This window comes from Bufo gargarizans, chromosome 5 (genome assembly GCF_014858855.1).
Source record: "Bufo gargarizans isolate SCDJY-AF-19 chromosome 5, ASM1485885v1, whole genome shotgun sequence".
Taxonomy (NCBI): Eukaryota; Metazoa; Chordata; class Amphibia; order Anura; family Bufonidae; genus Bufo; species Bufo gargarizans.
The window spans coordinates 133,558,727-133,581,820 of record NC_058084.1 but is presented as its reverse complement, the minus strand read 5'-3'; the positions used below and the strand labels follow the sequence as shown (position 1 = coordinate 133,581,820).

General features: G+C 42.5%; 1 protein-coding gene across 1 annotated transcript in view; it reads right to left on the bottom strand.

Annotated features, from left to right (window-relative positions):
- Positions 1 to 23,094, bottom strand: part of LAMA3 (laminin subunit alpha 3) — a 238,456-nt gene that overhangs the window by 177,272 nt on the left and 38,090 nt on the right. Inside the window, 5 exon segments of the mRNA XM_044295643.1 lie at positions 7,671 to 7,802; positions 9,756 to 9,846; positions 17,196 to 17,314; positions 20,768 to 20,883; positions 22,308 to 22,405. Of these exon segments, the coding sequence (XP_044151578.1) occupies positions 7,671 to 7,802; positions 9,756 to 9,846; positions 17,196 to 17,314; positions 20,768 to 20,883; positions 22,308 to 22,405 (556 nt within the window).

Genomic DNA, 23,094 nt, shown 5'->3' with positions numbered 1-23,094 from the left:
CCCTTTTTGCGGACCGAAAAAAATACTGTCGTGTGCATGAGGCCTTAGGAGTTGATGCAGAATCTGCTGAATCATATCTGTCTCACTCTGCTTGTTTCTCTCTGCACTTTCAACCAACTATTCCACCTCCCCTTGCCATAAATCTGTATGGGTTGATGTAATTTGATCCTTCAGTGAGCAGGCAGTCCTCTTGGTCCCACAAATTTCAGAGAACATTTTGTAAAAGGTGTGGGGGGATGACAAAATTGCAGGTAACACTAGAAAAAAGCTTTTTTCTCTGATAAGATATATTACAAAGTATCCTATATTCGTCTGTACTATTGAGTTATATAAAGTTTTTTGAAAAGTTTAGTGACACATTTTTATAAAAAAATAAATAAAAATCTGCATTACTAATTGATTGGCTGACTTGATCCCCTACAACACTATCCTTTTTAGGGCTGTCTGAGAGCAAGAAAAATTATGTACATTTTCTTCTAATGTTCTGTTGTTTTGCAATGTTTTTTATTGTTTTACCATTTGCATAGGAACATTTAAATATGTACAGTGCATGTTACCTCATGAGAACTAAAGTTTTCTCACAGGAAATATGCATCTCACTGTATGTAAGAGTCTTCAGACAGAATACCACACCCAGGTGAAGTAATTCAGGTGAACTGACTTTGAGTACATTCCTTTGAGTACATTCTATTAAAGCCCCCTGCACACGAACGTGTGTGACTTGTGCCCGTGCTGCGGCCCGCAAATTGCGGGCCGCAATGCACGATCGCCGGCCGAAGGTCAAGTGAATGGGTCCGCGATCCGGCCAATCTGCAAAAAGATAGGACATGTTCTATCTTTTTGCGGAACGGAAGTACGGGACAAAACCCCACGGAAGCATTCCGTAGTGCTTCCGTAGGGTTCCGTTCCGTGCTTCCGTTCCGTGAATGGGTCCGCATCCGTGATGCGGAATGCCCGCGGAACGGCACCCGCAAATGCGGTCCGCAATACGGCAACGGGGTGCACACGTTCGTGTGCAGGGGGCCTAATGCTGAGTTGGGGTATGGACTGAAAGAGAAGTTGTTGTTTTTTCTCAATAGACATACCGGTTCACAGAAATCTGAAATGTTCATGTACTTTTTTCTTGTGTCATTATTTACACTCCTTAAGTGTGTTTGCCTATTGTACAGACACTTGACGCTTTGTGCTTAATTCATTGCTTTTTCTGGGAAAATGATCTGTGTAAACATAGGTTGTTCTATTACACTGATCTAGATGGAAGCATTTTACTTCAAAGATATGTATGGTTTTGTCACACTGTTCTCAATACACAAAGTGCACTAAAAACACCGACAGAACTAGGGTGCATGCAAATAACAGAAACTACAATAAAGCCTACAACCCATACTGTACCTCATAGTACCTATGATTTTATAAAGAGGTATGTGGAGGTTTGAATGGGTGCCTTGTACCATTACATTTCCCCTGTAGCTCCATGACCCACTAGAAAATCTGTTTAAAAAATGTGTTTTTTTATTTTTTATTGGAAGAAGCCCTTTAAGCGTAATGTTAGGGGCCTCCAGCAGAAATATTGGATCTTTTTACTGTTCAACATTGGAGACGGCATCATGCTCTACAAATTTCAGTAAGTGTGCCCAAATAAAACCCTCTCTCAAGGGCAAATCTCCCCCTTTCATTGAACAATAAAACGAATGAGCTCCAAGTGAAAACTCATTCTTTAAAAGGTTTGTCCCATCCTGCCATTTCCCTATACCTAGGTGTCGGTGCTTACGGAAACGGCTGAGCGGGCTGGTGCTCTTCTGTTTCCGTAACTCCCATTGTAGTGAATGAGAGCCACACAACCAGAAGAAGCTATACTGCTACCAAGTAATCACAGGGAACAACCTGTTCTAAAACGTAGCCTTTAATCTAATTTACATAAAATAACGGACTCCCACGAACATACATAAACAAAGAAACAAAAAAGAAAGAAAAGATATAGCCTTGATGGCATGGGATGATACTGTAATGTCCAGATGGCAGGCTCAGTGATGGACAGGGTGGACAGTTGTAAATTCTAATCTGTCCCTATGCCTAACCCTAGGCTCAAACCCCTGCCTAGGAACGGAATGGCCGCCCTGATAAGGACGATCCCGTGTTCTGGAACCTCCTGCTGAGTCCTACGTATACCCTATAGTGTAGGTTGTAACCTCGGTCAGGGCCTACTCTAGGTATATAGAACAAAAAAAAAAGGAATTACAGTGTATTAAGCGATTGATCTCCCACAATCATAAGAACTACGTACTGTGGGTGAGCAATTGCTCCCAAAGATAATATCATGCCAAATTCGCAAGATACCACAGGTGTTATTGCCTATGGATCTATATGTCATCAAAAAAAATGATCTCAAAATTGCCGTACACAATTTGTACCTGCCGATGTATCATCAATATAGATATATAGGCTGAACACCAGAAATACTGCCTCCTAGGTTGGTGGCGTGTGGTCGGGTGTCAGAGTTCCAACGCGTTTCACCCTAATAGATTGCCGGGTTCCTCAGGGGACATGTTATAGTACAGTGCTATTATTTGGCATTGATAAGAGGTAGCAAGGCTAATCAGCCAGCCCCTCAATAGTGATGACAATATTTGACCAGATTGTTAACTGGTCAATATTAGTTCATTCATTAAATAGCTTATAAAGATAATGATTTAAAAAGGGCAGATGTCACAATCCTATACATAGACCACTGAAAAGCACCAGGTCAGTGCATAACTCATAGTAGTGACTGTATAGCATGAAGTGCAGGTTCCTGCAGGGGTATATAGATACATGCAGATATAGGTGATTACCAACTTAACAATAGAATCAATGACCCTCTAAGACAAATATCATTCATGCAATCGCATGTGTGATGGACACTAAGATACAAAACAAGTAACAAGATACTACTTGCACGTGCCGGATACAGCCAAGGGGGCCCCAAATTATTCATGGGGTTGGCGGTGCATTCATTCGCAAAGTTCGGCCGCAGCCCCTGTACAAGCTGTTGAGAATAAAGAAAGTAATGGTAATCAACCTAATGTGCCAATTGAGCCAATAGGTACCAGCCCGTTCCAGATAAAAGTCCACAGTTCATAGAGAAACTCACCGTTAGTGGTGCCTCACTGGTCCTGTATGTGAGGTCACCATGCCATAGAGCCCTTCCTGTTTAAATTACCCGCACTCACTTGATGGTGGGAGGGGCCGTGGATGTGCAGCCTATCCCTGTCCAGGCCCAGACTGGACGTGGGCCAGTGACGCAGAGAGCATAATCACACCCATAGTGGGTGTGTTTAACTGGCAGAATGACGCTGGCCGCTCCCCGATTGGCTACAGTTATCGAATATCCCATGTACCCTATACTTCCTATCCTCTCAGTGGTGTCCGCTACCTGCTCACAATGAGCAGGTAGCGGACATTGTGAGCAGGTAGCGGACACCACTGAGAGGATAGGAAGTATAGGGTACATGGGATATTCGATAACTGTAGCCAATCGGGGAGCGGCCGGCGTCATTCTGCCAGTTAAACACACCCACTATGGGTGTGATTATGCTCTCTGCGTCACTGGCCCACGTCCAGTCTGGGCCTGGACAGGGATAGGCTGCACATCCACGGCCCCTCCCACCATCAAGTGAGTGCGGGTAATTTAAACAGGAAGGGCTCTATGGCATGGTGACCTCACATACAGGACCAGTGAGGCACCACTAACGGTGAGTTTCTCTATGAACTGTGGACTTTTATCTGGAACGGGCTGGTACCTATTGGCTCAATTGGCACATTAGGTTGATTACCATTACTTTATTTATTCTCAACAGCTTGTACAGGGGCTGCGGCCGAACTTTGCGAATGAATGCACCGCCAACCCCATGAATAATTTGGGGCCCCCTTGGCTGTATCCGGCACGTGCAAGTAGTATCTTGTTACTTGTTTTGTATCTTAGTGTCCATCACACATGCGATTGCATGAATGATATTTGTCTTAGAGGGTCATTGATTCTATTGTTAAGTTGGTAATCATCTATATCTGCATGTATCTATATACCCCTGCAGGAGCCTGCACTTCATGCTATACAGTCACTACTATGAGTTATGCACTGACCTGGTGCTTTTCAGTGGTCTATGTATAGGATTGTGACATCTGCCCTTTTTAAATCATTATCTTTATAAGCTATTTAATGAATGAACTAATATTGACCAGTTAACAATCTGGTCAAATATTGTCATCACTATTGAGGGGCTGGCTGATTAGCCTTGCTACCTCTTATCAATGCCAAATAATAGCACTGTACTATAACATGTCCCCTGAGGAACCCGGCAATCTATTAGGGTGAAACGCGTTGGGACTCTGACACCCGACCACACGCCACCAACCTAGGAGGCAGTATTTCTGGTGTTCAGCATATATATCTATATTGATGATACATCGGCAGGTACAAATTGTGTACGGCAATTTTGAGATCATTTTTTTTTATGACATATAGATCCATAGGCAATAACACCTGTGGTATCTTGCGAATTTGGCATGATATTATCTTTGGGAGCAATTGCTCACCCACAGTACGTAGTTCTTATGATTGTGGGAGATCAATCGCTTAATACACTGTAATTCCTTTTTTTTTTGTTCTATATACCTAGAGTAGGCCCTGACCGAGGTTACAACCTACACTATAGGGTATACATAGGACTCAGCAGGAGGTTCCAGAACACGGGATCGTCCTTATCAGGGCGGCCATTCCGTTCCTAGGCAGGGGTTTGAGCCTAGGGTTAGGCATAGGGACAGATTAGAATTTACAACTGTCCACCCTGTCCATCACTGAGCCTGCCATCTGGACATTACAGTATCATCCCATGCCATCAAGGCTATATCTTTTCTTTCTTTTTTGTTTCTTTGTTTATGTATGTTCGTGGGAGTCCGTTATTTTATGTAAATTAGATTAAAGGCTACGTTTTAGAACAGGTTGTTCCCTGTGATTACTTTAAATATACATATATACTTCCTGTGGTATTACTCCTTCTGACGGGATATCGTCTTAGCTGTGATTTATACTGCTACCAAACCTCACTATGATGAATGATACGGGAACAGTGGAGTGTCGGCCTGCACGGCTTTTTATGTAAGCCCAGCAATCTGTGGCACTTAGTCCCATCTCGCTGGGGAAACTGAGACATTGGACAAACCTTTTAGCATAAATTTAGCTGACAACTCATCTGGGTAGTCGCTTCACACTGCTTTATAAATATGATGCCCTGAAAGGTTTTAGTAAAGTAGTTTTTATCACCCACCACTCTCCTGTAGCCTCTCATTTTGATGCTTCAAGATAGGGGGTAACTATTAGATCGCTGGGATTCCCACAGATCATGAGAATGGGTACCCCATACTCATCAGAGCCCTCTGAAATGAATGGAGCAGCAGGTCGAGCATTCACACTGCCGCTCCATTCATCTCTTGGGAGTACAGCCGAGTACAGCGCAAGGCTATTTCAAGAAGAATGGAGCAGCAGTGCACATGCCTGACTTGCTGCTCCGTTCATTTTGGGGGCTCCGAGAGGTACTGTGGATAGGGGATAACTTTTAACAACCGGAAGTTCCCTTCAATGCAGCACAATGGCCCATATTTACTAATGTTGTACATGGTGCAAACTCATGGGGAGATTGATCATCTTCCTTGTACCAGAAAAGTGTCTTTAAAACGTCATAAACTGTGTGTTTCAGATTTTTTAAATGCGACTTTTTGAAGAAGAAAAAAAAAAGTTGCAGTTGTTGCCTCTTTTTACGCCACCCTGACAGTTTTCTGGTGCCAATGAAGTCAGAAATCTACAGCGACTGAGTGCACAGACTGCCGGAGGATGCGCCTAATTTTTGAGGAGGCCTCATCATCAATTACGTACATATTCCAGCAGCGCAGAGGATATAAAGACCAGCGTAGAAAGCACCGTTCTTGATAAATCTCCCCCAGAGTGTCTAGACCTGTCACGGATGGTGTTGCAGAAAACTAGAAGTCACAAATAAAGATCCAACTGACTTGATCCCAAACTAAGGAACATATGGGTGAGCCCTATAAAATCCCTAGAGCTCTCCCTGACTGCTCAGCCCATGCAAAGATCTTAATGATAGAAAATTGCATGCCCTCGTACCTAGACTGAGTGACACCTGAAAACCATACAATAGCGAGGGGACATGGCCACCGGCTCCCTGCACTTAATACGGAGGGAGTCAGGGTCACCTAGAATCAAGCCAACAGGAAAAAAACAAATAAAGGAAAAGACTTAGCTGAGGAACCAGCAGTTGCAGCATCTAGCAGTGAGCACAATGGGAGGGGATATAAAGGGATGCAATCAGTGCAACTAGATGACAGCTGAGGGAGGGAAACGAGATGACAAAACGAAACCAAAACAAAAGAACCTCAAGCAAGAGGTACTGAAGAACATCTGTCAGAGCTTCTCAAATATTTTTCACAGTGGCTCAAGCTAAATAAATGTGATGCAGGGCTAGACACTTGTCTAACGCTATACAAACTTTTGGTTGGCTTACATTGTGAGAGAATTTTAAGCCAGTAATGTGTTGCATTTTTAGAGCAAAATGGGTCACATCTTGGGCCCTGCCCAGTTTCCTAAATCAGGGGCGTAACTACCATAGTGGCAGACCATGCGACTGCTATGGGGCCCAGGGCAAGAGGGTTGTGATCATCCCCTCTTCTACTGGAGGTGAAAACTTGGTCAGGACTCTACCCTCTAACAACTTTTAGCAAATGAGGCAGTGGAAAAACCTTTCTGTCCTGTATGGGGGGGCCTGGTTTGTGTAGCTATAGCTTCCGAATAGTAATTTCATGCAAGGGCTGCACAGTGACAGCCGTTAGCAATGCAGCACATGCATATGTTCCATGTTTAAGATATCTTGTATTTAACTTTTTGTGTTTTTGTCAGGTGCGTTCTATTGTTTCACTATAGATATATTAGGGTTGTGGTCTCATAGACCTCATCCCATTATATTGTGTAGGGGTGAAGGAGAAACACAGGGGTTTCACTGCTGGGTCCGTATTTAGGGCTCATCAGTCCCAACTGCTCTCCATTCCTGACCAGCCGTCATTGTGTCAGGTGAAAATAAGTCAGAATGTTCTAATTTGCCTGAGCTAAATTTAACAAATGCTGTAAGCCACTTTCATAAAGTTGATGCACGGACTACTACCTTTACACAAATAGATAAATCCGAAGACGAACTTCAATTGTCCATCCACTGTTGACAAATCAGGGCCTTAGTGGGTCATTTATTATACGGAAATACGCCTAAATTAGGCGTATTTCAGGCGCAGATGGCGGCACAACGGTTAGTTGCACTGCTATCTGTGACTTCGCCCAGCTCACGCCAGGCCTAAAATTGTGATGTGGGCGGGACAGGGGACTGGCTGGCAGGCCTGTCTCATTTATTATATTCTATGCCTGTTTTAGCCGTAGAAAATGGTCTAAATGTAAGACAGCTCAGAAGCTCTTCATAACTTCGGCGAACCGCCAGGTACAGGGCTTTATTAAGACCGGCGTGTAAAACGCTGGTCCTAATAAATGTTTCTATATACATTTTTTTAGTTGTATTGCACTGAACATGAGTCATGCTTATTGTAATGTTCATTAAGGAGGCCTGTTCTCGATTACTTACTCAGACAGACTGGGTAGCCGTAGAAGCCTTCTGCACACCTCTCACAGTTCCTTCCACTAAAGTTGGGCTGGCAGTAGCACCTTCCTGACCCTTCCTCACATCCAAGTGAATGTTCCGGATTACAGCTGCAAGCTTGGGAAGATTATTAATGCATTTTTAATAGCGAGGAAATATTTATTGCTGTTATGTTACAAGATAAACATCATATGAGTACCATAGATATGCCAGATTTATAACCACACCAGATATCTACATGGAGAAGGAGGCAGGCAAGAAAGCCAAACAATATTATCAGTTAATAATAAGTGAAAAGTTTCCATGGCACTATATATACAATGTCAGGAGTTTATTCAGCCAAAATCTGTGTTGGGAGGGTAGCCATGCCGACGAGTAAAACTTCAGATGGCCAATCAGATTCCTGTCTCGGTGTCCAATCCCAAAGCTAGGCGGGATTTAAAGGGGTATTCCAGTTTTTATTTTAAATTTTTATTTAATTTTTTATATATAATAGGAAATCATACAATTTTCTACTATGCATGTATTTCAAATTCTGCATACAAACCTTTCTTATATGAGGTGGTTGACCCCTATATGCAGTGGAATGGTATAACCCATTCATCAGTCCTGTGTAATGTATTCATGGCCTAACTGAAACATGGCATCAATCATGTGACACCCTACACATCATGTCATTTCTGACTTTCAGTAAGCAGCAGTGTTACATGACACATGTGTATTTACACACTGCCTTTCTGTAGGTGATGTTGTCATTTTGGTAATAAATTTTAGTGTAAAAAAACAAACAGAGATCTGCTTCTACATAGACACTAACGGACATGATGAGATGCTGCTGCAGGTAGGAATACTTTATATAGTGAATATGTTCTGCTCGTCAATACACTATTCACTTGTTAAACACTTAGGCAATTAACTGAAAGCTAAGACACATGATACTTCTGAGGGTTACATTGTTGCTCTAATGACTAATGCCATGTTTAGTCCTATCTAGCTCTCCCGTGGATGACTACCATAGGCACCATATTGCACCAGTTTTCTGCTATCTTACTCCACAGACAAGTCCTTGGGTCCCTATGACCTTGCAGGAGACTCTGGTAAAGAATCTAGGGGTAGGCCTAGCTCCCTACCAACTGGAGTGGTTAAGGAAGACTGGTAGCAGGATCCAAGTTTGCTAGCTGTGTACCGGTTGGTAACCATAGTACTTCCTTTTATACAGTAGTTCATGTTGGATATTATGATGTAGAATTCACATGAAGGAAAAACCAAGCTTATTTGTGAGCCTTACTTTACATTTCACCAATTCTGTCCAAATCACTAAATACTACTGACCTGAAAGAATAAACATGGACCGTCTCAGCTGTTTATACTAAACCTATGTTTGACTACTATACTAATAAAAAATCATGGTCTTTGACAAAACTTAATGTTTCTGCCTTTTTGTTTTATTATCTATTTAACAAAAAGAAATCCTCATGTGAATGTCATTTACAGAATATATGTTTAAGAAATACAGAGGTGTAAGGCCTCTTTCACACGAGCGTGACGGATTGGCTCTGGATGCGTTCAGGGTGCGTTCAGTGAAAACTCGCACCATTTTGCAAGCAAGTTTAGTCAGTTTTGTCTGCACTTGCTTTCAGTTTTTCATTTTTTTCCGCGCGGGTGCAATGCGTTTTTAGGCGTTTTTCACACGTGTGATAAAAAACGGAGGTTTACAAACAACATCTCCTCGCAACCATCAGTGAAAAATGCTCTGCATGCAATGCGTTTTTCACTGAAGCCCCATTCATTTCTATAAGGCTAGGGCGGCGTGAAAAACGCAGTATATAGAACATGCTTCATTTTTCTCGCAACGCAGAACTGATGCGTGAAAAAAAAAAAAACGCTCATGTACACAGACCCATTGAAATGAATGGGTTTAGAATTCAGTGCGGGTGCTATGCGTTCACGTCAACTATTGCACCCGCGCTGAAAATTACTAGAAATTCTTCCACATGTGAGGTCTACTCATAGACAAAAGTATTTTTATAAATGCAAGGACACAGAAAACAAAGTACATTAAAAACTTACGTATGCAGCCATGTGGAGCTTCTTTCGGGACCCCATGGGGTCTAAAATAGCCTATTGCACACTTCTCACAATTGATGCCTGCTGTGTTATGCTACAAGCAAGAAAAAACACACAAAAAATAAAAATAAGTTGAGGAAAGGCTAATATTATCCTGGATGTAACAAATGCAATAATGTTCTAAGGGTATGTTCACACCAGTGCTAGTGATCCATTAGAAGAGCTGAACTACAAAAATAATGGAAGGTCCGGATTCAGCACATAACTGAAGCAAACAGAGCTGAACAGAACCCATTAACTATAATGGGGTCTGTTTGGTTGTTGTTAAGGAGTCCACTTTTATAGCAGAAAAAAATTACTTTTTTGCCTGGCCTTTTTTGGCAGAATCTGAACTGAGCCTCCGAGCACCAAGCCCTGAGGCATGTGAAATATTTTTTATACCCGAGCTGCAAAATAAAGTACCGGTACCTAGCTCTGTCAGTTCTTGTTCTACATGTTAATAAGAGCTTTGAAATACTATACTGTTATATAATGACATAATGTCTAACGTTCAAGCTTCTAAAATAAATGTACTTCTAGTGCAAAAATCACCTGTAATGTTTCACGTACTATAGCAGGAATATTACAATAGATCCTCCTATTACACCAAAACATACATGTAATTTTCATTCATTGATTATGTTAGGAAGCAATGCAGGGAGGAAGTGCATGTCAATATTTAGGTTTCCTAGGGATGTGACTTAGGCTTCATGCACACGACCGTTCCGTTTTTTTGTGGTCCGCAAATCGCAGATCCGCAAAAAAACTAACCTGTCCGTGTGCCTTCCGAAATTTGCGGAACGGAACGGGCGGCCCATTGTAGAAATGCCTATTCTTGTCTGCAAGGTAGGTGTCACCCAATAATCTATAAAAACTGCTCAGGTATGAGCTACTTTCACACTTGCGTTGTTGTTTTCCGGTATTGAAATCCGGCAGAAACGGTTCCGTTTAGTCCCCATGTATTCTGAATGGAAAGAGATCTGTTCAGGATGCATCAGGATGTCCTCCGTCCTGTCAGCATTCCGTTTTGTGGCCGGACACAACACAGCTGCAAGCTGCGGTTTTGTGCCCGGTCATAAAAATGGGAAAAAAACTGATCCCGACACTAAAAACAATGTAAGTCAATATTGACTTTTTTTTAGGAGCTTAAAAAAAACGATCTGCCACCCACTGACTTTCAATGTATTTAGTGACAGATCCGTTGTTTTTTTTCCGTTTTCATTTCACACAATTGCATTTGTTTAATTCCGGTATTGAGATCCTCTACTGTTGTTTGCCGGCAGGAGATCGTGTTTACACGGCATGATCTACTGCACGGGTGTCAAACACAAGGCCCGCCAGACCTCGTCATGTGGCCCGCGTAGCCGCCGCCGGCCTTCACCTTTTATTATCACTTCCTGCAGGCGGCCCCTGCAGGAAGTGATAATAAATCGCATAAGGAGGGCTGGTCAGGGGCCACACACCACAGACTACGGGCCCCGCTCCTACCTGGGAAACGTCTACAGCAGGGTCTGACCTGTCACTATGGTAACTGCTGATCACCAACACGCTAACTACCGATCACGAGTCTTTCTCCGCTCTTTTGATTGGCCAATCTTCTGTTGTGGGCGTGGTATCCCGATTTTTTGGGGGGGGGAGCCAGGTGTTGTGACGTCATCAGCCGCCGACTCAGTTCAGACGTCATCAGCCGCTGACACGAGGCAGCCAACATGAGCCAGGCAGCATGGCAGAGCCCAGTGTGCAGCTGGCGCAGAGACTGGCGGCCAATGACAAGAAGAGCCGCGACCGGGCCCTGCGCAAGCTGCGCCACTACCTGTCAGTGCGGAGCCCGAGGGTGAGAGGAGGAGGAGAGGAGAGTAGGGGGAGCACTGAGAGGGAGAGGGGAGAGGAGGGGGAGCCCTGAGAGAGAGAGAAGGGAGAGGAGGGGGAGCCCTGAGAGAGAGGAGGGGGAGCACTGAGAGAGAGAGAGGAGAGGAGGGGAGCACTGAGAGAGAGAGAGGAGGGGGAGCCCTGAGAGAGAGAGAGGAGGGGGAGCCCTGAGAGAGAGAGAGGAGGGGGAGCACTGAGAGAGAGAGAGGAGGGGGAGCCCTGAGAGAGAGAGGAGAGGAGGGGGAGCACTGAGAGAGAGGAGAGGAGGGGGAGCACTGAGAGAGAGGAGAGGAGGGGGAGCACTGAGAGAGAGGAGAGGAGGGGGAGCACTGAGAGAGAGGAGAGGAGGGGGAGCACTGAGAGAGAGGAGAGGTGGGGGAGAACTGAGAGGAGAGGAGGGGGAGTACTGAGAGAGAGGACACTTATGGATCTGTGGATGACACATAGCATAAGATGCTATATATGTGTCATCCACAGATCCCCCCATAACTGTCATACACAGATCCCCTATAAGAGCCACCCACAGATCCCCCATAAGAGCCACCCACAGATCCCTCATAAGAGCCACCCACAGATCCCCCATAAGTTTCACCCACAGAACCCCCATAAGTGTCACCCACAGATCCCCCATAAGTGTCACCCACAGATCCCCCATAAGTGTCACCCACAGATCCCCCATAAGTGTCACCCACAGATCCCCCATAAGTGTCACCCACAGATCCCCCATAAGTGTCACCCACAGATCCCCCATAAGTGTCACCCACAGATCCCCCATAAGTGTCACCCACAGATCCCCCATAAGTGTCACCCACAGATCCCCCATAAGTGTCACCCACAGATCCCCCATAACAGTGCCATCCACAGATCCCCCATAACAGTGCCATCCACAGATCCTCCATAACAGTGACATCCACAGATCCCCCATAACAGTGCCACCCACAGACCACAATTAGTTCAAAACCCACCAAAAGCACACCTTTTGGTTAAAAATTTTTTTTTTCTTATTTTCCTCCTCAAAAACCTAGGTGCGTCTTATGGGCCGGTGCGTCTTATAGGGCGAAAAATAGTTCTGGAATGTGTTGGATAACACTGACAGCACAAACGGCCCATAAGACGCACCCTTATGAATTTGAGTATAACGGCCCCCGATGAATTTGAGTTTGACACCCCTGATCTACTGCCAGTAAACGATCACTTTTGTGTGTGCACAAACGATTCAATTACATGATGAACGAGCATTTTGCTCTTTCATCGGTAATCAGTGGTACATTTACACTGCCCAATCATCACCGCCCAATCATTACTATGAAGTTCGTTAGCGATAATCTGTCCCATTCTCGGCCCGTGTAAAGGGCCCTTTATACTTTATATCTGAAGATTGCCTAGCGTTGGCTGCACAGTGATGCACTCTGTCCATCTAACACCAGAAGACCTATATTATACCATAACATTTACTGTACTTGTAGATTTCATGAATTTTTCTTAAGTGAAAACAAGCTAGATCTTGCCACTGTAAAAATCCAATTCATCATCATAAATGGTACAGTAAATACAGCCTTGGTACAGTCACCCAGCCTAAGTAACTACTTCTGAGAGTTCAGCTTTCATCTACTGCCTGGGACAAGAAACTACATGACACCGGCGGGGAATCACGTCAGTAAATAATCTATACTTCACATCTTATCTTATATGGCAGTTAGTAGGTATCAGACTCATATCAACTATAATAAAACCTACTCTACAACCCAAGTTCCACTATATTACCATATTTCTAATGGGCATGCTGGCTCTTCACTCAAAATATTTGGCTTGATAGGTAGCATTTAGGCAAGAGCATTTAATTAGCATACACCGGATAGCTGCAAAAGTAATTCTAGCTTTGAGAAAACAAATAATGACCCACAATCTTGCCAACTAGGTAGGCACACACAACGCGGACATCTGGTGAAGTGCAAACATATGCAAAGTGAATGTAAAAATTTTCATTGTTAAACGGCATCTGTCACCTGGACATTTACAGTTAAACCAGGCCCGATGCCTTGTAGGGCTAGCTCAGCTGAATGGAATGATACCTTTCACTTAGTGCTTTCATCCTTGCTCCCCCTGCTTCCTACTTCCTCTGCAGAGCCTCTCTCTCCTTGGCTGACAGGTTCCTGCATAGTCATCTCGTCTGGCACTGTCAATTAAAACCCTTTCCTAGAGGGAGAATTTTAACATTTTTTTTTTCTCCCTGACTTCCCAGAGCCATAACTTCTTCTTTTTTTTTTTTTTTTACTTTTCTGTTCACATAGCTGTATAGGGCTTGTTTTTTGTGGGACAAGTTGTACTTTCCATTTTATATTGCATACACAGTAGTAGTTTAAAACTGGAAAATAATTCCAAAAGGGATGAAATTGAAAAAACAAATAATTCTACCACAGTTTGATGAGTTTTGTTTTTACAGACTTCCCTAGGCAGTAAAACTGACATGTTACCTTCATTATCTGGGTCATTACCACATTTATATAGTTTTTCTTGTCTTTTAAAACTGAAAAGTTTGGAAAAAATATTTTTTTCTTTGCTTCGCCATATTTTTATCCCCATAACTCTTTTATTACGTCTTCGGTGCCAGGGGTAATTTTTGGTGGGGTGATCTGTACTATTTATTGATACCATTTCAGAGTGTATGTGACTTTTTAATTCTTTTTTCTGTTCCTTTTTTTGGGAGGTAAAATGATGAAAAAGGGGAACTACAGCATTCACCATACGGGATAAATACTTTTATATTTTAATCGTTCTAAAATTTTGGCACATGTCAGTGCAAATTTTTACTGTGGTAGCCTCGGATCCTTCAGAGGGACCAAGGCTACTAGAGCAAGCCAACAGCTCACTCGATCACCGCACGAGGGAGTCTGCTGTGTAAAACAGCAGACATTCAGCAGCTGAGTAGAGCGGGCGCCATTTTTTAAGACCCATCCAGCGCCATACATGTACCACACTGGTCAGGAAGGGATTAAGAGCGGGAGGGGCTGGCAGAATAAGGTAGTAGTGCAAGGGGCACAGTGTGTCTTGGGCCCACCTCGGGGCACTTAAAGGGGTTTTCCAAGATTTTGAATACTGATGACCTATACTCCTTTTCCTTGTAATGAAATATTATTGTATATGATATTATAGGACAAGTAGACATACTTTTATGCAATTTTCAAACTACCTAATCCAGAACTTATAATTCAAACTAACTAATGTAACATGTAGAGTTGCAAGATCTGTGATCTGATCGTCATCTAAGTCACAACAATAGACAATCACAGTCTGCTTAAACTAATAACACACAAATAATTAAATGTTACCATGTTTTTATTGAACACACCATGTAAATATTCACAGTGCAGGTGGAAAAAGTATTTGAACCCCTAGACTAATGACATCTCCAAGAGCTAATTGGAGTGAGGTGTCAGCCAACTGGAGTCCAATCAATGAGATGAGATTGGAGATGTTAGTTACAGCTGCCCTGCCCTATAAAAAACACACACCAGTTCTGGGTTTGCTTTTCACAAGAAGCCTTGCCTGATGTGAATGATGCATCGCACAAAAAAGCTCTCAGAAGACCTTCGATTAAGAATTGTTGACTCTTCATGTATATATAGATAAACTTGATACAGAGCATCAAAAAGAGAAAAAAACAAAGGGATTCTTCCGTAAATGGCAAACCTTAATTGAAAAACATCTCCCACGGAGAGATATCACGATATTAATGGCATCCTTTAGGTATACAGAATGGTATTCAAAGGCAGTGTTGACTGGGAGCATTGGGAGATTAACAGGTGGTACCTGGGAGTCGGGCCCGGTGCCACAACCCACGTAAATAAATTCCGGCTGACTCAGTCTGGTATACTGTATGAGGGGGGAGTAGGAACAGACATCCTTTAGGGTGGGGTGGGAGGGTTAGGGAGGGAGGGGGGGGAGGTTATTGTTTAATTAGTGCTTACTTATATTTTTCTTTCTGCACATGCTCAGCATTGATCACCCTATCTTGGCATGTATGCAATATGTCTATATTTTTGTAATATGCGATGTATTACTTTTTCTGCTCACCAATATGTGACGTGCAGTGAAATTGTCATGTAAGAGGATTTATTATAAATGAAATAAAAAAATATGTTTCAAAAAAAGAATTGTTGACTTGCATAAAGCTGGAAAGGGTTATAAAAGTATCTCCAAAAGCCGTGGTGTTCATCAGTCCGCGGTAAGACAAATTGTCTATAAATGGAGAAAGTTCAGCACTGCTGCTACTCTGCCTAGGAGTGGCTGTCCTGTAAAGATGACTGCAAGAGCACAGCGCAAACTGCTCAATGAGGTGAAGAAGAATCCTAGATTGTCAGCTAAAGACTTACAAAAGTCTCTGGCATATGCTAACATCCCTGTTAGCGATTCTACGATACGTAAAAAAAACTAAACAAGAATGGATTCCACTGCTGTCCAAAAAAAACATTGCTGCACGTTTACAGTTTGCACAAGAGCACCTGGATGTTCCACAGCAGTACTGGCAAAATATTCTGTGGACAGATGAAACCAAAGTTGAGTTGTTTGGAAGAAACACACAACACTATGTGTGGAGAAAAAGAGGCACAGCACACCAACATCAAAACCTCATCCCAACTGTGAAGTATGGCGGTGGGGGCATCATGGTTTGGGGCAGATTTGCTGCGCCAGGGCCTGGACGGATTGCTATCATCAAAGGAAAAATGAATTCCCAAGTTTATCAAGACATTTTGCAGGATAACTTAAGGCCATCTGTCCACCAGCTGAAGCTCAACAGAAGATGGGTGTTGCAACAGGACAACGACCCAAAGCATAGAAGTAAATTAGAAGTAAATCAACAGAATGGCTTAAACAGAAGAAAATACGCCTTCTGGAGTGGCCCAGTCAGAGTCCTGACCTCAACCCGATTGAGATGCTGTGGCATGACTCAAGAAAGCGATTCACACCAGACATCCCAAGAATATTGCTGAACTGAAACAGTTCTGTAAAGAGGAATGGTCAAGAATTACTCCTGACCGTTGTGCACGTCTGATCTGCAACTACAGGAAACGTTTGGTTGAAGTTATTGCTGCCAAAGGAGGTTCAACCAGTTATTAAATCCAAGGGTTCACATACTTTTTCCACCTGCACTGTGAATGTTTACATGGTGTGTTCAATAAAAACATGGTAACATTTAATTCTTTGTGTGTTATTAGTTTAAGCAGACTGTGATTGTCTATTGTTGTGACTTAGATGAAGATCAGATCACATTTTATGACCAATTTGTGCAGAAATCCATATCATTCCAAAGGGTTCACATACTTTTTCTTGCAACTGTATTCCTATCTAAGGACCAGCAGATACACTGCTGATTTCTGCACAGTGTCCCAAAACGCTCAAACTATTAAAATATAACTGATATTATAGGTTGCTGTTAACTGCCAAACCTAAAAACCTACAAATAATAACCAATAAGGCAGAAGGTGAAGTGATGTATTACAATGCACAAAAAATAGATGCTGTATGAACAAGTACCTGGCAGTTAATGCAGACTCCTCCACCACTGTATTGTCCATGTATGTCAAGACTTGCTTGTCGATTGTCTACATCGCTATCATAATAGCAATCAGATGCATGTCCATGACAATTACAAGCTACGGGGAGACAACAGGATATTTATTTTTGAAGAGGTGTAATTCACAACAGTATTTCATAAATTATCAGTAAGAATGGTCTTAAAAGAAACCTCTGCCAGAAACATGTTATAGAGAAGTAGGAGTTAATAAGATTAATATATAGTTGTGAGGGGAAAGATTCAGTATAACTCATTATGGGCTTAGGAGTTCAGTGGGCAGTCCAATCACTGATTGACAGCTGTCTCTATACGGGAAGTCTTACAAGAAAGGCTGTCAATCAGTAGGTGGCCCAGAATAAACAGATTTACAAAATTACAAGTAATACTGAGTCTTTTCCCTCAAAACTATATATCAGTCTGCTCTCATCATTCTGCCTGCAGAGTGCACTGCATATTCAATGTGCCAGGTTCCACAAATTAGAAATAGATGGGAGAGAGAGATACAGAGGAATTGTCACCGCCAGTTATGTGAGAAGGTCTGGCAGACGTCCTTCTCTACCTCTTGAATGATGTTCTTTGTTTTGGTTTCACTTTGTCATCTCCTTTACTTCTCCCAGGTGTCACCTATTTAGACTAATCGTCTCCCTTTATATTCCCTCCCATACTGCCTCACTTTGCGGTTTATACTACTTCCTGGATGAAGTGTTCACTGCTAGGGGCTGCTTCTGCTGTTTACTCAGATAAGTCTTTTCATGTACTGTGTTTCCTTGCTGGCTTGATTCTAGGTGACCCTGACGCCGTCCGTATTAAGTGCAGGGAGCCGGTGGTCGTGTCCCCTCACTATTATAGGGTTTTCAGGTGTCGCACAATCTTATGTACGTGGGCATGCAATCGTCTACCATTGAGACCCTTGCATGGGCATAGCAGTCAGGGAGAGCTCTTAGGGTTTTATAGGGCTCACCTATATGCTCCTTAGTTTGGGATCAAGCCAGTCTGACATTTATTCATAAGTTCCAGCTATCTGTAACATCATCCGTGACAGGAATAGAGATAGATATAGATAGATATGAGATCGATAGAGAGAAATAGAGAGATAGATATAGATAGATAGAAATAGATATGAGATAGATAGACAGATATAGAGAGATAGATATAGATCGATAGATAGATAGACAGACAGATTAGCATTGTGCATATATAAGCATATGATATATAAGAACAGCATCTGATCCATGTGATATATTTCAGTAACTTTACTGCAGAAGTTTATCAAAACTGATGTAAAGGAAAACTGTCTTAGTTGCCCATAGCAACCAATCAGATTCCACCTTTCATTTTTCAGAACTCCTTTGGGAATCTGACCGGTCGCTATGGGCAACTAAGCCAGTTCCCCTTTTACACCAGTTTAGATAAATCTCCCCCAATGTTTACTTCGATAGACGGTGCCACAGACCATGAGCATTCAGTCTGCGCCAATGAGGAAACCGTGTAACCATGATTAAATTCTGAACAGTATGTGTACCGATATGGAATGGAATTTAGATGCAGCATTTGATAACTGTGCTCCAGCATGTTCGCAGCTACCAAGGCGCAGAAAGGCTTTCCTGTTCTTAAAGTTAAGCATTGACAGAACAAATACTTTGTTTAACTCGTGAGGTTACGCAGCGGCAGGCATTTTATTCTTCAATCTATTATATAAACTTGGACAGTTAAACAAAGATGATATTTGGGCTTGCAGAAGGATTCGGAGGAGGCTTCTCCAAGATAATGCATCGCAGTGCGGTGCTACAGCTAGGTGGAGATTTAGCTTGGTGTGCAGAATAAGGTTGCTGTAGCATGGAATTGCTGAGCTTATTTCTCTGATTAGAGCGTCTCCCACTAGGAAATTTACTCTTACTGAATCTTCAGGCTTTCATGCTCGATGCATACACTAGTCAATGATGTGCTCCATTTGGCCACAGGCCTGTCGTTCTGACTTTGTCCCTCCTGGTGCCCTGCTGTTAGATGCAAAAGAATACTCTTTGTGACGTTAGCAACCAGTCTGCGGGAAATGCTGGTGCTCTGACCAGTTTACATCACCTGTAATTTATTGCCCATAGCTCCACTCTGGTGCCTGAGTAATTAGGTTGGTTTTGTTCTGCGACGTTGGCAATAATAATGGTGTTCTTGACCTTGGTAGTGTTCTCTTCATCCTTCAACCTTCTACCTTGTCTCTGCGCTGTACTGCATTTCCGGTAATCCTAGATTGTACTCTGGTTAGCCTTTGCTATTGGGGACTATTCTAGGAATTGTAATCTAGGGACTCCCTCAGTAAAAGTCTGTTGCAGGCTTAAGACTGGATCAGACACCATAACATTTAAGAGTCAACCTCCTTGTTCATGACAGGGAAGAGTTGATGTGACTGTCTAGTGTCTTCACAGTAATCATTTGTATTTTTCAATCTACTATATAACCAAACATATTTTTTTTCTTTGCTCCCATCCTGACTAGTGATGTTCAACCTGCACGAACCATCATTTAGAAGGTAAATCGCAAAGATTTCTGGGTGTTACATAATTGATGCTTGTAATCAGATCCTACATAGAGCAACGCCTACGCTTAGGGTCCATTCACACGTCCATAATGTATTGCGGATCTGCAAATTGCAGATCCGGAATACACCCGGCCGGCACCCCTATAGAACTACCTATTCTTGTCCGCAATTGTGGACAAGAATAGGACATGTTCTATTTTTTTTCCAGAGCTGTGGACCAGAAGATCGGGGCCGTGCTACGGAAATGCGGATGCGGAGAGCACATAGTGTGCTGTCCGCATCCATTCCTGCCCCATAGAGAATGAATGGGTCCGCACCCGTTCCGGATATTACGGAACGGATGCAGATCCATTCCACATGTGTTATACAGGCCATCCACTTTAGATATCTGTCTACTGTCATCTATTCCTCACTGTCATCTATTCCTTCCAACTCCCCCATACACATGCATGGTTGGCTCTCAATAGGGAGAGGGGAGGCATTGCAGGCTCCTCAGGGGACAGGCACAAAAGTATTGGGCAGGTTGAAATCCAATAAAATAAGATAACATGTTTTAAAGGTGTTTTCCAGGATAGGTCATCAATATGGGATTTGTGGGGGTCTTAGCATCAGTCGCAGATTCCAGAAGTGAACAGTGAGACAAAATACTGCAGCTGATGCTCCTACGCCTTTCCATAGAAGCTGAGCTGCAGTACCTGAGAACGGCCACTACTTGGTGTATGGAGCTGTGGTGTTCAGGATCCGTACACTGTTTACTTCCAGAACCTGTGGATGCCGCTAACAGCAGATCGGTGGAGGTGCTGGGTGTTGGACCCCACCAATGTGATATTAATGGCCAATCTTATGGATGAATGAATATGTTATTCTATATGTTGTTCCCATAAAACCGCTTTAATATGTTTGTCACAAAACACATACACTAGAGGTAATGTTTTCCTTATACTGCTTAGATCATGTTCACGTCTGTCGTACTAGTGATAACATTGTAGAAGCACTCACGTTCACACTGATTGGCACTGTCAATACTGGCAGGACGCCAAGGCTTCTGATTATAACCAGGGCAGCAGCGGTCACATATTTCCCCACATGTGTTATGTTGGCAGTTACACTGATACCTTGACAATGAAATGTAAAGCAAGTCAATAACTGGACAGTAGATTTAGTTATCAATATTGATTTAATAGACCAATAATCACTGAAATAGAAAAAGAAATGACCATTTTTTACATTATGAAATTTAGATGCATGATACAGCGTGAATTCCATTTAAATTCTGCATAACCAACCGATTTGGGCACATAATAAACTAACAATACGATATATAGATCACTGCACATTTCCATCCCCATTGCTTTAATCAACTGATCAACACAGTGTGGATTTCATCAATTCAAGCAGATAATGCTCTTAATTACTGACTCAGCTGTTCTATAGATGTACTTCTGAATCAATATAAAACACCACCATAATAATATAAGATGGTGTATATCAACAAACATTGAGGCTTATGACAACGTATACCTTAGATATCTTGTTCTACGCACCCTTTGGCCTAACCCCTTTTTAAAAGAAGATGGACATTGCTCCAGGGATCAATATATCAGGATTACAGGTTGGACTTGATGGACTTTTGTCTTTTTCCAACCTTAACAACTATGTAACTACGGTATGTAAGCATAAAGAGGAATTTTGCCCGAAATGTACAGTATTTATAGCAGAAGCTGATTAACAATTAGAAGCATCCATGCAACTGCCTACAGGGCAAGAAGAGGAGGGGGGTGGTGGAGATGTCAAAAATTGGAGTATTAGTAGTTCAATGAATAATGTTCCTAACAGAACATTGGAGCAGCAATGGATACAGGCACCAATGCAATAATGGTAGATTTGTATCTGACATTCCATATATCTGAATTAGCTTGTTTCCGCAGCATGTGTATGAATTACTACAAATCCTATTCAGATGCATGGAACAGGTGCAGATATATCTAATATTGTAACTATAGAACCTGTAAAATGGAGCATTTAAGGGATTGTCCAGGCATTTACTATAGATGGCCAGTCCTCAGGACAGGCCATTTATATCTAATTAGCAGACGCCCGACACAACACAAATCTGTTGATAAGCTACACCTAATCTGTAGTAGCTCCAGGTCCGACAGCTCTGTCTATTGTATAGTCACAGTGGATGGAGCTGGTTACTGAACAGAGCTGTGTCGTTCTGGAGCAGACTTCCGATGCCAGACCTGCTGCACAGCAGCTGATTGGCGGGGGTGAGGGGTGTCGGATTGCCACCCATCAGATATCGATGGCCTTTCCTGAGATTAGGCAATCATAGTAAATACCCGGACAATCTTTTGACCACAGCAATCTCAGGGATAAAATAAAATGTAAGGCAGGAGGCCAGGTGTATTCCTTTATTTTAACCATGAACAAAGTCTATTCAGAGCGCAATAAACCAATAAGTACAAACATAAATCTACAAAGTTGCTGAAGCAATAAATCAGAACAGACTATAATATGAATATCAAGTGTTACTTACAGGTTCTGATTGCCAAAGCGACGTACACTGCAATCATTAGCATGACCGTGGCATACACAGCGACCTCCAATACTTATATCCTTGATGCTATAGTAGTACTAGGAAAAATAAATATATATATACCTAGTGTTTTACAATACGCTGTTTTAAGTTAACAAAAGACAATAAAAAAGAATAAATATGGAAAAAAAACATCACATTCTTGCACTAGTGTATATTATTGTATTATACTGTGCCTGATGGCGTTGTTGCATTATGTCTATTACAAAGGTACCTGCTCCCTGCCCCCCCAAAAAACCTTTCTGCATATAATGTTGGAGCTCATTCTCCTCAGATACCACAGATCTGCCGGCTTCACAAAAGGCCTCTTTCACACAGACATTTTTCAGTTTTCCGTTCCGTTTTTGAGGTTTCCGTTTGCGGTCCGTATGCGGAACCATTCATTTCAATGGTTCCGCAAAAAATCCAAATGTACTCCGTGTGCATTCCGTTTCCGTATTTCCATATATCTGTTCCGCTAAAAGATAAAACTTGTCCTATTATTGTCCGCAAATAACGTTCCATCGCTCCATTCAAGTCAATGGGTCCGCCAAAAATACAGAATGCATACGGAACACATCCGTATGTCATCCGTATTTTGCGGATCCATGCCCACTTTGCCTATGTGCTTACTGTTTACAAACATTACAGTACATTACATTAATGATTGCAAATTTTCTTTTTCAGTTTGCAATCCGCAAGAGATGTTATTGAACGGATACGGAATGGAAACACAACGGAAACAAAC